Source organism: Megalops cyprinoides, chromosome 10, assembly GCF_013368585.1.
Source record: "Megalops cyprinoides isolate fMegCyp1 chromosome 10, fMegCyp1.pri, whole genome shotgun sequence".
NCBI classification, from domain to species: Eukaryota; Metazoa; Chordata; class Actinopteri; order Elopiformes; family Megalopidae; genus Megalops; species Megalops cyprinoides.
The window spans coordinates 6,294,534-6,308,080 of record NC_050592.1 but is presented as its reverse complement, the minus strand read 5'-3'; the positions used below and the strand labels follow the sequence as shown (position 1 = coordinate 6,308,080).

The window sequence follows — 13,547 nt, the reverse complement described above, 5'->3', positions numbered from 1 at the left end:
CCAGTTGAGTTAGCTGATTGCAAAGCAAAGGAAAGCGAAGCTAAGACAGTCTATGGAGCCATCTGATGATGCAGAGAGAGAGAGAGAGAGTCTATTAAAATTCACCCAGCATGGTTATGCTGACTGATTTTTCCTCTCCTGAAAGATCTATTGGGGGAAAGGTGGGTGAACTCTTTGATATCATCAAAAACCATTTCAAGGTTTGTAATACACATTTGTAGAAGACGTTTACAGAGGCAAAGTAGACACCATAACATAGATTATCATTTTTGCAATGAAATCTTTATTGATTTGTTTTTGGTTCGATATGGTAAACAATGTTGTAACTTACGTCACAGAGAGATAAATAGAATTCTGCGTTGCTCTAAACACAAAAGATGTTGGGAAAAATCTGATGGTAGGCATGAACTTTCCATAAATCAATAAAACAATGGAACTAACAATGTATTTATGCATATGTAGACATGTATGTCACTGTCTGTTATTGCCTGCAGTCCATGTCTGTGTGCTGGAATATTGTTTCATGTGTGCACCTGTATGTTTTAATGTCAGTGTTAGTCTGTGTATATGTACATGCGAGTCCATCTTTGTGTGCTGGTTGTGTGTGATGTGTAAATGTGAATCTGTCTCCCTCCATATGCATTTGTATTTGCACAGTTGTGTTTGATTGTGCATCTGTAATGGGAAGGGTGTGTGTGTGTGTGTGTGTGGGGGGGGGGGGGTGTATGACTCCAGTGGCCAAGAAGCAAGAAATGAAACAAAATGCAACCAAAAAAAATCCTAATTAATGTTCGACTCTGAGCCTACAATATTTTTCCAGCAATTAAGGAGACTGTTTGCCTTTCGCTCTTCGGACGAGGGAGGTCAGAGGAGGCAGCCCCTCTCTCATTAAGCGACTGAAAGAATTGCTGAGTCATGCTGCCGGTAGCCCTCTCTCTACCATATTCCACCAATCTCTCGTGCAGTCAGGGTCTCTCAGATACAAGGCCAAATGCTTGCCATTCAAGGGCTGGAGCCCGGGTTTTATGCAGGCAGGAAAAAAAAAAGAAATAAACGCAATGTTGTGCTCTTCGCCTAGATCTTAGATGGGAGGGACTTGCAAAGTAAGGTGAAAGTGAATTGTTGAACATGGGAGGGTGAAAAGTCAAAAAAAAAGCATGGGTACAGATGATGGGCTGATGTTTCGACAAGGTTTCTTAATGCAGGAGAGAGGATAAGGGAAATTGCTATTGGTGGGTGTGATGTATATGCTTTGCTCTGGAAAGAAGCAAATATGTGCATGGAATATCAGAATGTGAGTTATTTTTTTTTTATCAAAGCCTATTGAACTGAAACTAATCAAGTAATAAAGAGAGAGTTGTTGCATTTCATTTATTTTACAGAAAATCTGTTTGGTTTTCAATTAAGTGAATTACTCTTATTGGTCCCACAGCAGGAGCTGATGTTTTTCCTGGAATACCTCTTATCACTTCTTGTTTCTAAGACCAACACTATTGCCCGTCCACTGAGTCCATTGTCCAACTGCTTTGTGATTGGTTGTTTCAGCGGTGCCCGTCCATGATTGGTGAACTCTCAGTCAGATGGTGAGATGGTCAAGTTGCATGCTTCTTGCTGTTGGTTTCTCCTGGTCCCTCTTCTTGTGGGTAAGATTTAATCAGCACAATGACAATATTGTTGTTACAGAGTTACAACAGCAACAACCCAGTATTTGTACACAATACAATGACAATATTTTTCAGGTTTTTGTACACGTGAGTCATCACTGGACTATTGTGATGGGACAGAGAGCTGAAATCAAGGTCGCTAGTTCTTGTATGATCATATTTTTCCTGAAAATTGCAAGGTACTGGCTGACAAAGCCGTTAAAATTCCATTCAAGGCAAAGAACACCACATAGTGAAATAGTTCAACCTTTTTTTTCTTCCTAAAGCTTTTGCTGCATGCATTGTAACTCACATGCTCCAGTAAGAGCATGGTTTTACCTTACCACCGGCATGCAATCCCCTATAATGCAATAATACAATTCCACCGATTGGTTCCCTTTTTTTTATTTTGTCTGATGGCTACAAGGGCTATGCTCTTCTTCAGCATAGTTAACCTAAAACTGCAACACAATGAGCATGCTGAAGAGTATGCTTACTATCCACATTCCTCTGGCTGTGGTAGATAGTTATGTGCAAATTAAAGACGAGAGGCACATTAGGAAAGGAGGACAACAGCCTTTCCGATGGCGATCAGGCCACTGCGTTTCCAAGGTGTCGGTCACATGTTTTTATGCTCCCACTGTTTAGATCCTTTTACTTCCTCCACAGGTTTTCATTCACTGTAATTACTTTATTGACTCATTTTGCAGGGCTGAATTGGTCCAATTTCCCATTAATAAAAACACACCGTGATTAATGATGTGGGGAGACTCTCTGTGTCTTTACAGAGAAGGTGTGGGCAGCGTGTGGGCAATGGTGCGTCTCCGTGATCTCCCCCCACCCTAACCTCACACCCCCTCACCCTTCCCACACACACACACACACGCACACACACATGCGTGCGCATACACACACACGTGTGCACACGCACACACACACACGCACAAACACACACACACACGCACAAACACACACACACACACACACACACACGTGCACATGTATACACACACACGCACGCACGCGCGCACACACACATAAACACACACAAATACACACACATACGCGCACACACATACACGTGTGTATGTATACATACACACACACACACGCACACACACAGGTGTGCGGTCCCAGCAGGCCTTCAGGACCCAGCCAAAGAACGTGACGGCGAAGGCGGGCGCCACGGTGGTTCTGAAGTGTGAGGTGCTGCGGCCCTCAGGGGTCGTCCAGTGGGCCAAAGACGGGTTTCTCCTGGGACCCCAGCGGGACCTGCCCGGCTTCCCCAGATACCGAATGATCGGGAACGAGAAGAGAGGTGAGGAGTGGAGAAGGCCAGAGAGGGAGCGAGGCCTTAATGATATCCCAGCATTCCTTGTGCCCTTTAGCCCACGAAACGTCAACGCCGATGATCAAGAGGATGGTCTTTGTTGGTAGCGCTGCAGCGTTTGTGGTTGAAGGAATGGGAAGGTTGTAGGATCATATCCTGGATGGCTGCAACTATTTTACCCTTGAGCGAGATGCATATCTCTCGTGAGCAAAGCAAATTAATAATGAAGTCTTTGCCAGCTTGTCCGGCCCAACGTTATATCCTGCTGCAGGCATGATGTGGAGAAATGGAGGCTTTGAGATGTGGGCAAGGGATGGGGGTAGAGGGATGTAAGGCACAGTTCTACTGTTTTATTGAACAATAATAAAACTTAACTCAGATCATCTTATAGTTCAGCCTTCTTATGGATCCGCTTTCAACAGATGAGCGGCTACAGAACCAAAAAGTTACCCCTTAAAAGTTATGGCGGAGTGACATTTAATCGAAATGCAAGTGTTAGTGTTACGCTTATGTCTCTGATTATCAATCAAGAGCCAAATTCACTCAGAAACTAGTTCCCGCTTTGCTCATCATTCACTGTTTCATTCTGTGAACAGGCTCTGACACATTAAAGTTTAACGTGCCACTCTCTGTGTGCCCACTGTAGGACAGTACCATCTGCAGATTGAGAAGGTGGCGCTTGAAGATGACTCCCCCTATGAATGCCAAGTGGGTCGGTCCGAGAGCAGCAGCGCAATGGTCTCCCATACCGCATGGATCACTGTGCTGAGTGAGCTAAACCATGGGCCTATTTTGGGGGGGGGGGGGTTTCAAGGTAGGGTCAGGATTACCATCTACAAAAAGCATTTTTGGTAGTTTAAGTATCAACAGATAAATCCAGTGACTCAGATTCAAAGGAACTTTTTTCTCTCCAGTCTGCTAAGGGCAAAATGTTAAATACCATAATATGGGTGTATTCAATATAACATTGCTTGAGTATCTATATGATGATGAATTATCCTGGTACAGATTAACACCACATAAGGCTCTCGTGAATTGATTCAGATCTAACAGCGATCTTTTCAATAAAGCAGACCTCAGAGTTTTCAGCCTTCCATTGTTGATCTTACTGGAAAATAGATGGAAATTATCATTTTTTTTCCCCCGACTACTTTTCTATTGACATGGGTAATTTAAAGAGCAGAACAAATAAATCCAAAAGACTTTCAAAATGCAATACTTTCATGCACTTATGTAATTTCATTGTTTGTAGCGCCATTGGAGACGATCCCTTTGTGTTTGGCTCTGGATGTGTGATTACCCGCGATGCTGAAACAGCGTTGGAAATCATTTTAAAGAAAAAGCAGAACTCTATGCTTTGTGTGTTAGCGACCAGGATCAGGCTTGAACCAGTGCTTAAAGGCGTCATCTGTGATCGAGGAAAGTTGGAAAGAACAGTCTTACCCCTGCTGCTTGCATTTTTCTAAACAGAGGTGCATCTTGGAAGAAATTTTCTGAAACAGCCACTTTGCATGCACAAGGGATGCCCTTACGAAAGAAGTGTTGCATAGCCTGACAATCTGAATAAAAAAGTATACTCACACACTTTAAATGATCCCACGTGATCCATTGTGGAAAAGAACAATGTTTTCAGCTACAAGGTCTTTGTCAGATTATTTTTCTCTCCATAGCTGACAACCGATGTGGAGAGACATTTTAAATTTCAGGAGAAAAGAAATTTGATTACCAGTCCATGCCATTTTGTCTCAGTTCAGTAAGTTAATAGGAACAATAACCAAGTCTTTATAATATACATTTATCAGAGTATTCATAAATGCACCAAGGGGTGTAGATGGATAGAAAACTTCAACACACAAACACAAGTTAAGTACCTAATACATCTCTAAAACCCATAACCCTTACAATAAACATAAATACAACAACAATATAACCTTAACCATCATTCTAATGCAATTACATAACATTATTGGGAAAAGGGAAATATAATCCATTGTGTGTGTGTGTGTGTGTGTGTGTGTGTGTGTGTGTGTGTGTGTGTTATTCTCATAGCAAGGTCCCAGTTCTCATGTCCCCTCCTGTTGGCAGTGTGTAGATGTCCTCCATTTGAAGATGACCATCATAGGCAGGTCTCTCTCTCCACTGGAATTGGAGGAATGTTTTTCTTGGTTCATCTCATTGTTGTTGGGTCATGGAGCACTGAATGAAAACACAATGGATGTGAGTCCATATACAGGCAGTTGCAAGATTGTGTATTACGCTGTCTGTTGTCATGCTACAAAGAGCAGCACACTCCCAGACTCTCTTTCACTCTCCTCCCTCTCGCTTTCTCATAGGTTGGTCCCTTAAAGCCCTGGCTGTCTCACTCTCTCTCTTTCCATCTCTCTTTCTTACTGGCAGTAGAGAAGTGTTTGTGTTTGTGTTGGGGGAGGTGGGGTGGGGTTGCTGTGGCGACACAGACTGCCGCTCTTTCTCCTTTCTCAGAGAGTCTGGGAACAGAACAGGTTTTCCTGACATCTTAAGAGGAGGAAAGAGAGGGAGGGAGAGAGCGAGGAAGGGGATGGGGGGGGGGGGGGGGGGGGGGGTTTGACAGAAGCCCCAAAATACACCTGCAGCATCAGGGCTCAGTCCCACGCTTCTCGAAGCCAACACTGAGACGGCACTGCAGAATTGGGCTTGTGAAGAGAAACCACAGAAATGCCAATGCAGCACCAGTTATACTGCACGGAAGTCCAGAGGGGTGGGCGTAGCAATGTTTGGGGGGTGTGTGTGTGTGTGTGTCTGGAGGCGGGGGGCGGGGGGTGATGATCCCAGTCCCTTCCCACACTTCTCAGATGGACCAGGCTTCCTGGGAACGGCCCACAATGTCAGACACCTGTGCATTGCAGTTGGCAGTGCCTTTTGTCAAGCTCTCACGTGATGCTCGAAGCCCAGAATTCAGCAGGGTCCCACCAGTTGCAGCTCCATGTGGGACTGCCTTGGCTTTCGCAGTGCCAAAGGCCATGTCTTTGCATCACATTACATTACTGTCATTTAGCGGATGCTCTTATCCAGAGCGACTTACATAGGCTACGGGTTTTGCATGTTATCCATTCATACAGCTGGATATTTACTGAGGCAATTGTGGGTTAAGCTCCCTGCCCAAGAGTACAGTAGCTGTGCCCCAGCAGGGGAATCAAACCTTTAACCTTTAGGTTAGGAGCCCTGCTTCTTACCATTATGTTACACTGCTGCCCTGTGTCTCATATTCAGCCTCTACAGATCTGGCATCGTTCTGCAAATCTAACGGTATAAAAAAAAAAGAGTGAAAGGACTGAAAATGTGAAAATGTGGAAAAATAAACTCTGGTGCCTCTTAATTGGGTTCCCCTGTCGACACGTGATGTGTGATGACGTGATAACCACAGACCCGTCCCTGGACGGACAAGGCCAACGGGGAGGAGAGGGCAGATGTCAATACTCTTCTTCTGCAGGCCAACAAAGAGAGCTGAAGACATTTTTTTCATTATCAAGGAGGCATTACGTCCACACCGTTTACTGGGTCTGTAGAGGTTTGCCAGGGGATTATTACAATAGCCAGGTCAAGCGTAACCTAATCCATCACAACATCAGCCTCATGGACACTATTTCTATGAGCCCAAAACTCATATGGCACATGTCACCTCTTAGGCATCCAGTCTCATCCAAGTGACACTGTAGTGAATGGGACTCGGGTATTTTAAAGCACTGTATGCACTATTTCCTCAGCCAGAGACGATAACCTATTAATAGGCCTAAGTGTCATAAGTACATAAGAAATACTCTTAAAAATATGTAATGAGCCTTACTTTCCAGGCAATATGTTATGAACTGTTCATTAATTAGTCTCAAATAACTACATACTGAACACAAATGCCCCATTACAAATAGTAGTATCCATGATCTATCCATCTGACTTGCAATAAGTCATTTCATGGTGGAGCTGCACCCATGGAGATAGGGATTGTTGAGCACTAGTGTTGGTAATAGCATTTGTGCACTTTCATACCATTGCAGATGTATTAGCAGTCACAGCGCCTTGCTCAGCATTTGTGTCACCTTAGATTTACAGGTTATCAGACGGGAGAATCCAGCTCCTAATTCAAACAAAACAGAAAATAATAATCTCCAATTGTTTAAATCTCACAGGCGAGCATGCCAAATATGTGCTGTATTCTAATATTTCTCAACCGCTGCGAGCTTTCCAATAACTTTAAAATAAGATACGGTACATTTGCCGAAGCTAAAGGGTTATAAACATCTGCCATAGCCTTGATGGTGATAGCCATTGCGATCCTCCCTATCTGAATGGAGGCTGTTATATTCAGTAAAATATTTAGCCTCGTGTAGCGTGCCCCACTGCCTGGCTTTGCACAGGAGAAGAAGGGAAGGAGGGAGAGAGAGGGAGAGAGGGAGGATGGGGGGGGCTGCTTCAATGGCTTTCAGCTTCACAAATCACACCTGAGACCTTAATATCATGCGTGTGTGCATGCTTGTACGCTTGTGTGGGCACGTGTTCTTAACATAGGATATTCTGTGTTGATGAAGTCTGCATTAATCTGTGAGTCCTGGTGTTTGAAACTAGGTGGTCATGCAAGCTTGTCATCATCTTTGTGTGTGTGTGTGTGTGTGGGTCTGTGGGTTTGCATGTATGGATTGCTGCTATTTTGACTAATTGCCAACTTTCAGTCTGTTTGGACTTTGAGTTTATTGTTTCTGTCTGTGGATACATGTCTGTCTCTCTGTTGTCCCTCACCTAATTGCATGTTTGAAGGAGGCTGTATGTGTTGTGTATGTGCTACCTAAATATCTGCTCTCTCTCTGGAAATGTTTTTGTGCATGAACTGCCATTTTGTGCATGGTTCTTTGTTGTTTTTTTATTATCTTTTGGCAGGTTGAAAATGTCAGTGTTTGGTTTTCCACACACAGCACATTGTAGCTTTTTTTTTCAGTGTGTCACCATCTGCATGTATTGTACACATTGGCCACCCGGTGTGTGCGTGTGTGTGAGTGTGTGCGTGCTAATTTGTCTGCTGTCTCTTTTCTGCCCTGCTCATCCATCCATCTGTATTTGTCTAATGAATTGAATCATGCAGCTCTCTGTCTCTCACCTGCACAGCAGCAGCGGGGGAGTTTGTGTGTGTGTGTGTATGTGTGTGTGTGTGTGTGTGTGTTAGAGAGAGAGAGAGGGAGAGAGAGAGACTGCGTGTATGTTACAGAGTGTCTTGCGTGTGTGTGCATATGAGAGAAAATGTGTGTGTGTGTGTGTGTGTGTGTGTGTGTGTGTGTGTGTGTGTGTGTGTGTGTGTGGTGGGGGGGGCGATGGGCTGGAGAACTCAGGTGAGTCTCATTTGGGTCACATGCCTCGCCTGAATGGCTTGGTTCTGGGGCTCAGATTTTCAGTTCACACTCTGCACTGCTCTGCAGAGAGAGAGAGGGAGAGAGAGAGAGAGAGAGAGAGAGGGAAAGAGAGAGAGAGAGAGAGAGAGAGAGAAGGAGAAAGGGTGAGAGGTAGAGTGAGAGAGAGAGAGAGAGGTAGAGTGAGAGAGAGAGAGAGAGAGAGAGAGAGAGAGAGAGGGAGAAAGGGAGAGAGGTAGAGTGAGAGAGAGAGAGGTAGAGTGAGAGAGAGAGAGAGAGAGAGAGAGAGAGGAGAGAGAGAGGGAAAGAGAGAGAGAGAGAGAGAGAGAGAGGAGAGAGAGCATGGAGAGGAAGAAATGGAGAGGGAGGAGTGAAAGAGAGGTAGAGAAAGAGAGAAGAGATTAGATGGGTAGAGGGAAAAGGAGGAGAGAGAGAGAAAGAAAAAGGAGGGTGGGAGAGCTGGTCTGATATTTATGTTGTTACTGTATCACTATGGCTCATTTTAAGAGGTTTGTTTGGCTGGGACGCAATTCTAGTACAACAAGTGATACACTCCTCAGTTTCATGTAGTGAAAGTATTGTGAATTTACCAGGCTTAGAGTGCGCTGACTGTCAGTAGATGCACAGCAAAGCCAACATTTCGAAAACAAATGCATCTCATTATTTCTCTCTTGGTCTCTGCAGTGCTCACTGTAACCCATCACAGTCCAGATAGATCCAATTGCTTCCTTTAAATCAGTTTGAAGCCACAGCCACATCTCATCTATCTCAATGCAAGGAAGCAGTCAAATCCGCAAGCTCAATATAGCAAGAGCTCCCCCTAGTGGTGCCGTGTGGGCACTCTGAACCCGTAGTGGGAAACCGGGTCTATCTCTCTCGTAACAAGCTTTTTAAAACCGTTGCTTGGATTATTTAAACTTATTACACCCCTGGGTACTACAAAAGCACCCTCAGCGTTCAGAACCTTGATAGCCACATTAAATTTCAGTCAGACTGGAAGACAAAGGAGGCCTTTGTGCACATTGGTTGCTAGTTCAGGGGCATAAGTTCGGAGCCGGCGCTGTGCAGATCACTAATATTACACTATATGGCTGCATTAATCTAATCATCTGTGTCCACTATCAGCCCATCCAAATGATATACAGATCTGTAGATGTGCTGTGAACTGCAGCCTGAGAAAAAAAAAATAAGACAAACATAGGGGTTTAAATGTAGCTGTGTAAATGTCCCCAACGACCAACGTGATGTCTGTCTGCCAACCAACAGTTCCCCCCTCGACCCCCGCTATTACAGCCGAGATGGAGGAGCCCTGGGTGGCGGGACAGGAGTACACCGTCACCTGCACGGCCCCCGATGCAAAACCAGCTGCCGAAGTCACCCTGTTCCGGAGTAGGTGCCCCTGCGATCCCGCGATCCCGCTCCACACGAGATCCGGCAAAGTCCCACTCTCTGATAAGGGAGAGATTAGTATAGCTGTGAAAACCGGGAATGAGGACTTCTGAACTTTTACAGCATGCAATGTACACTGCATGTGTACACATATAATATGAAGCGCATTAAGAATACATAACGTTTGCGTCATAGTGCCCCATATTCGCAGTTACCCTGGAGGTAGGATGCATTAAAATTGATGGCAGTCTGTAGTCCTACACACTGCTTTGCTTTCATGTGCATGTTAGCTCTCTGATCTCTATCGACCGCCTTATTGCATTGATGTGTGGAACAGTCCTTAGATCTGACTGAATGAAGATCCTTTTAGAGGTAGTTTGTCTAGACTCCAGGCTTCGAGTGAGCAAGAGATGCGGAATGATCCCTATTTTACTGTTTAATCTGCGAGATTGACATTTTATTCTCTCATCATCTTTTTTTCCTTATCCCTCCTTTCTTTCGGTACTCTCTTCTTTTTCTCCGCTCCCTCCATGACCTCCTTTTGCTCCCTTTCTTTCCCTCTCTCACCCCCTCCCTCTTTATCTTCCTCTCACTCTCTCACATATTCTTCCTCTCTCTGTCTTTCCCTGTCTCGCCCCCACCCTCCTTATCTACCTCTTCCTCTCTCACAAATACTTTACCTCTTTCTGTCCTTCCCCCCTGCTTCCTCTCTTTCATTCTTCTCTCTGTCTCTCTTCCCTTGGCTGTCTCTTTCCATATCTTCCCTCTCTCCCCCTCCTTACGCCTCACCCTCTTCTCTCTCTGTCTCTCTCTCACACTCGCTCTCTCTCTCTCTCTCTCTGCGCAGATGGAGTGGAGCTGACCGACATTGACTCTTTCACCATGTCTGGCTCAGAGGAAAAGCTCCTGAACACGGAGGCCGTGGTGAAGTATGTGTGTATTTATCAGCGGTTGAAATAGAGTTCTCCTGGAGGAGACAGTGCGGCAGCTCAGTTGTGTAATACGGCACCCTCTTAGCAGCTGCTATCATGGAACAAAATCTACAATTCAGATTCCGTTGGCTGTAAACACTGAATGGAAATGCAGAAACTGGATTTCTCCATCGATCTGGACACGGGCTTAGCAGCTGATACATTTTTTTCCTCTCATTGGTCACCCCCAAGTGTCGCTAATAATAGATTTATAAACACGCTACTAAAATGGAAAGTTCAAGTTTATCTGTTCATATGACTGTTCTATCCCAAACTGACTTCTGAAAGCTAGTTGACAGTTTAGAATGACAACACCATCTGTCACAAAAAGAAAAAAGACATCTAAATTTGAAGACAGATTCTAGTTAGATTTCATTCTAGTTGTAAGAGATGTTTAACCATTGCTAGTAAAGACTGAAAACCGCTATCATTCTTTCAATGTGGTTCTCTTATGTTCTGACCTATTGTAAGATCAGACTTTACACTTGGAGATTTATCTTCAGAGAAGCCAGATCCCTCTTTTCTGCTGAGTGAAATTGTGTGGGTTGACTCATTTTTTTTCATGAACAGCTTTCTTATCCCTTCTATTGTATTACAGCCGTATTCAGTTGTAATACCCCCTAAAAGTGTGTCAGAGAGAAATTTCTGGGGATTTTCCTCACCAACAGGAACCCAAGACAATCGTTCTGGCTGCAACAGCAAATGTGTAACTTGCATATGGAATGTACATAGCTGTCAGCATAAAAAAAAAAATCTCTTCGATGAGGATGTCTGCTAAGCCAATAAATACAGTGACAGGTACTGTGACTCCCCCACTCTTTGCAGGTTTACAGCCCACAGCTCGGATAACGGTCAGAAGCTGGTATGTCGTGTTAAGAACCCCGCCAGTCCCCGGCCCTTGGATGCTAGCCTGGTCATGAATGTGTACTGTAAGGGCCCTTCTTGAATCTTTACAACCCCCTCTCTCCTTCAGCATCAAAGCTGGTCCCCCCCCCCCCCCCCCCCCCCCAACACTGCCCGGCTCAGAGCCTCTCAGCCTTAATCTAGCAGAACCAGGGCCTCTGTTGCTGCCTCGCTCCGTAAAGCCGGTCCGTCGAATCAGACTTTCGGTGGCCATCCTAATTCAAGGGGATCGTAAAAGATGGCAATTTGTTACGCTGGCCTCAGCTCCTCGGCTGCTCCCTCTAACTGATTGCAGCAATAACAAAGGCCAGGCCGTCGTAATTTATTTTACGGCGCATATTTTATTCAGGGGGCTGTAATTTATTCATATTCTACGTTGCCTTATTACTGTTTAAACATCTGTTATTTTGCCTTATGGACTCGAGCCAAAGTGCGATTCCCCTGAATGCTTAATGCTTTGATCAGAGGCGGGCCCCCGTTCTGCAGTCATGTTAAATGTCTGCAATTTATTGGCGCTATCTTAACAAATAGAGCTGTTTCTCTTCAAGCGAGGCACAATTCATTCCACACGTCCTCCCTCTTACACCTCCTCCTTCCCTTTCCCTCCATCCCCTGGCCTCTACCTTTATTAGAGGACAAGCTGCACTGAGGGCAATGCGTAAAATCACCTTTTCTTCTTCGTTCACCTGTCTGCACTTGTCTTTTCCTCCCCCTGTCATCCCCGACACCCACCTGTCTCCGGCCCTCCCTCTCCCAGACCCACCGACGGCCCCCGTGATCGAGGGGCTGGACAGTGATGAGGTGAAGGCCGGGACGCTTCTCAAGCTGGTGTGTTTATCATACGGGGGCAACCCGCTGGCCACTCTGCACTGGACCAAGGTCAGTGAGCAGCACACACTGTAGACTGGTTTACAGTTTCCAGGTGTGGGTCATCACTGTAACATGGTGAAAGCCTATGGGCCAGCTCTTCACAGTTTCCAGCCGTGGGTCATCACTGTAATATGGTTAAAGTGTATGTACTAGCTCTTCAGTTTCTAGTTATGGATCATCACTGTAATACAGTGAAAGTCTCTGGGCCAGCTCTTCATAGTTTCCAGGTGTGTATCATTGCTGTAACATGGTGAAAGTCTATGGGCCAGCTCTTCACAATTTCCAGGTGTGGGTCATCACTGTAATATGGTTAAAGTGTATGGATTAGCTCCTCAGTTTCCAGCTGTGGGTTGTGACTGTAGTATCTGCCATTGTTTTTAGAAGTATGATGAAGGAATATTGTAGATTACCCCTTGCATTTAAATTAGAAAAAGTACAGAGTGTGAGTTCTCCCTCTGGTGCTTTTTCTGTCTTCCCCTCTCTCTCTCTCTCTCTCTCTCTCTCTCTCTCTCTCTCTCTCTCTCTCTTTCTCCCCCTCTCCCCACCTCCCTCTCTCTGTCCCAGAATAAGGAGGTGCTGTCCACCAGCTGGGAGATGGACATGGAATCCCAGAAGTCCAGCAGTGCCCTGACCCTGCAGGTGACGCCGGAGGACAACCATGCTGTGTTGTGCTGCGAGAGCGTCAACCAGGTGTCCCCCCAGCCTCTGTCCCTCAGCCGGACACTGCATGTCCTGTGTAAGTTGCCCTCTTACATCCTCTGCACAGAAACACCCACCCCCAGTGGTCTCCATAAATATATATATATATATATATATGTGTGTGTGTGTGTGTGTGTGTGTGTGTGTGTGTGTTTGCGTCTATGTCTGGTTCTGTGTCTGTGTGTATGTATGTGTGTCTCTATAATGATCATATGGCAACTGGTGATGGCATAGTGAATTGATGATTAATTAATGAGTCATTTTCAATTAATACCACATGAAAGTTAATTAGTCCATGTTTTCATCTGTTCGCTGGTGAGAACGACTTGCAAGTAAACTTTTCAGCTTTACCGTGACTTTGTGCTATCAG

At 45.1% G+C, this 13,547-nt stretch overlaps 1 protein-coding gene across 1 annotated transcript in view; it reads left to right on the top strand.

Annotated features, from left to right (window-relative positions):
* The window catches only part of nphs1 (NPHS1 adhesion molecule, nephrin), a 56,833-nt gene that overhangs the window by 26,875 nt on the left and 16,411 nt on the right, over positions 1 to 13,547 (top strand). The window contains exons 2-9 of the mRNA XM_036538578.1: positions 2,432 to 2,436; positions 2,767 to 2,961; positions 3,620 to 3,742; positions 9,612 to 9,734; positions 10,582 to 10,663; positions 11,531 to 11,634; positions 12,366 to 12,487; positions 13,043 to 13,214. Coding sequence (XP_036394471.1) covers positions 2,432 to 2,436; positions 2,767 to 2,961; positions 3,620 to 3,742; positions 9,612 to 9,734; positions 10,582 to 10,663; positions 11,531 to 11,634; positions 12,366 to 12,487; positions 13,043 to 13,214 — 926 coding nt within the window. The remainder of the gene's footprint in view (positions 1 to 2,431; positions 2,437 to 2,766; positions 2,962 to 3,619; positions 3,743 to 9,611; positions 9,735 to 10,581; positions 10,664 to 11,530; positions 11,635 to 12,365; positions 12,488 to 13,042; positions 13,215 to 13,547) is intronic.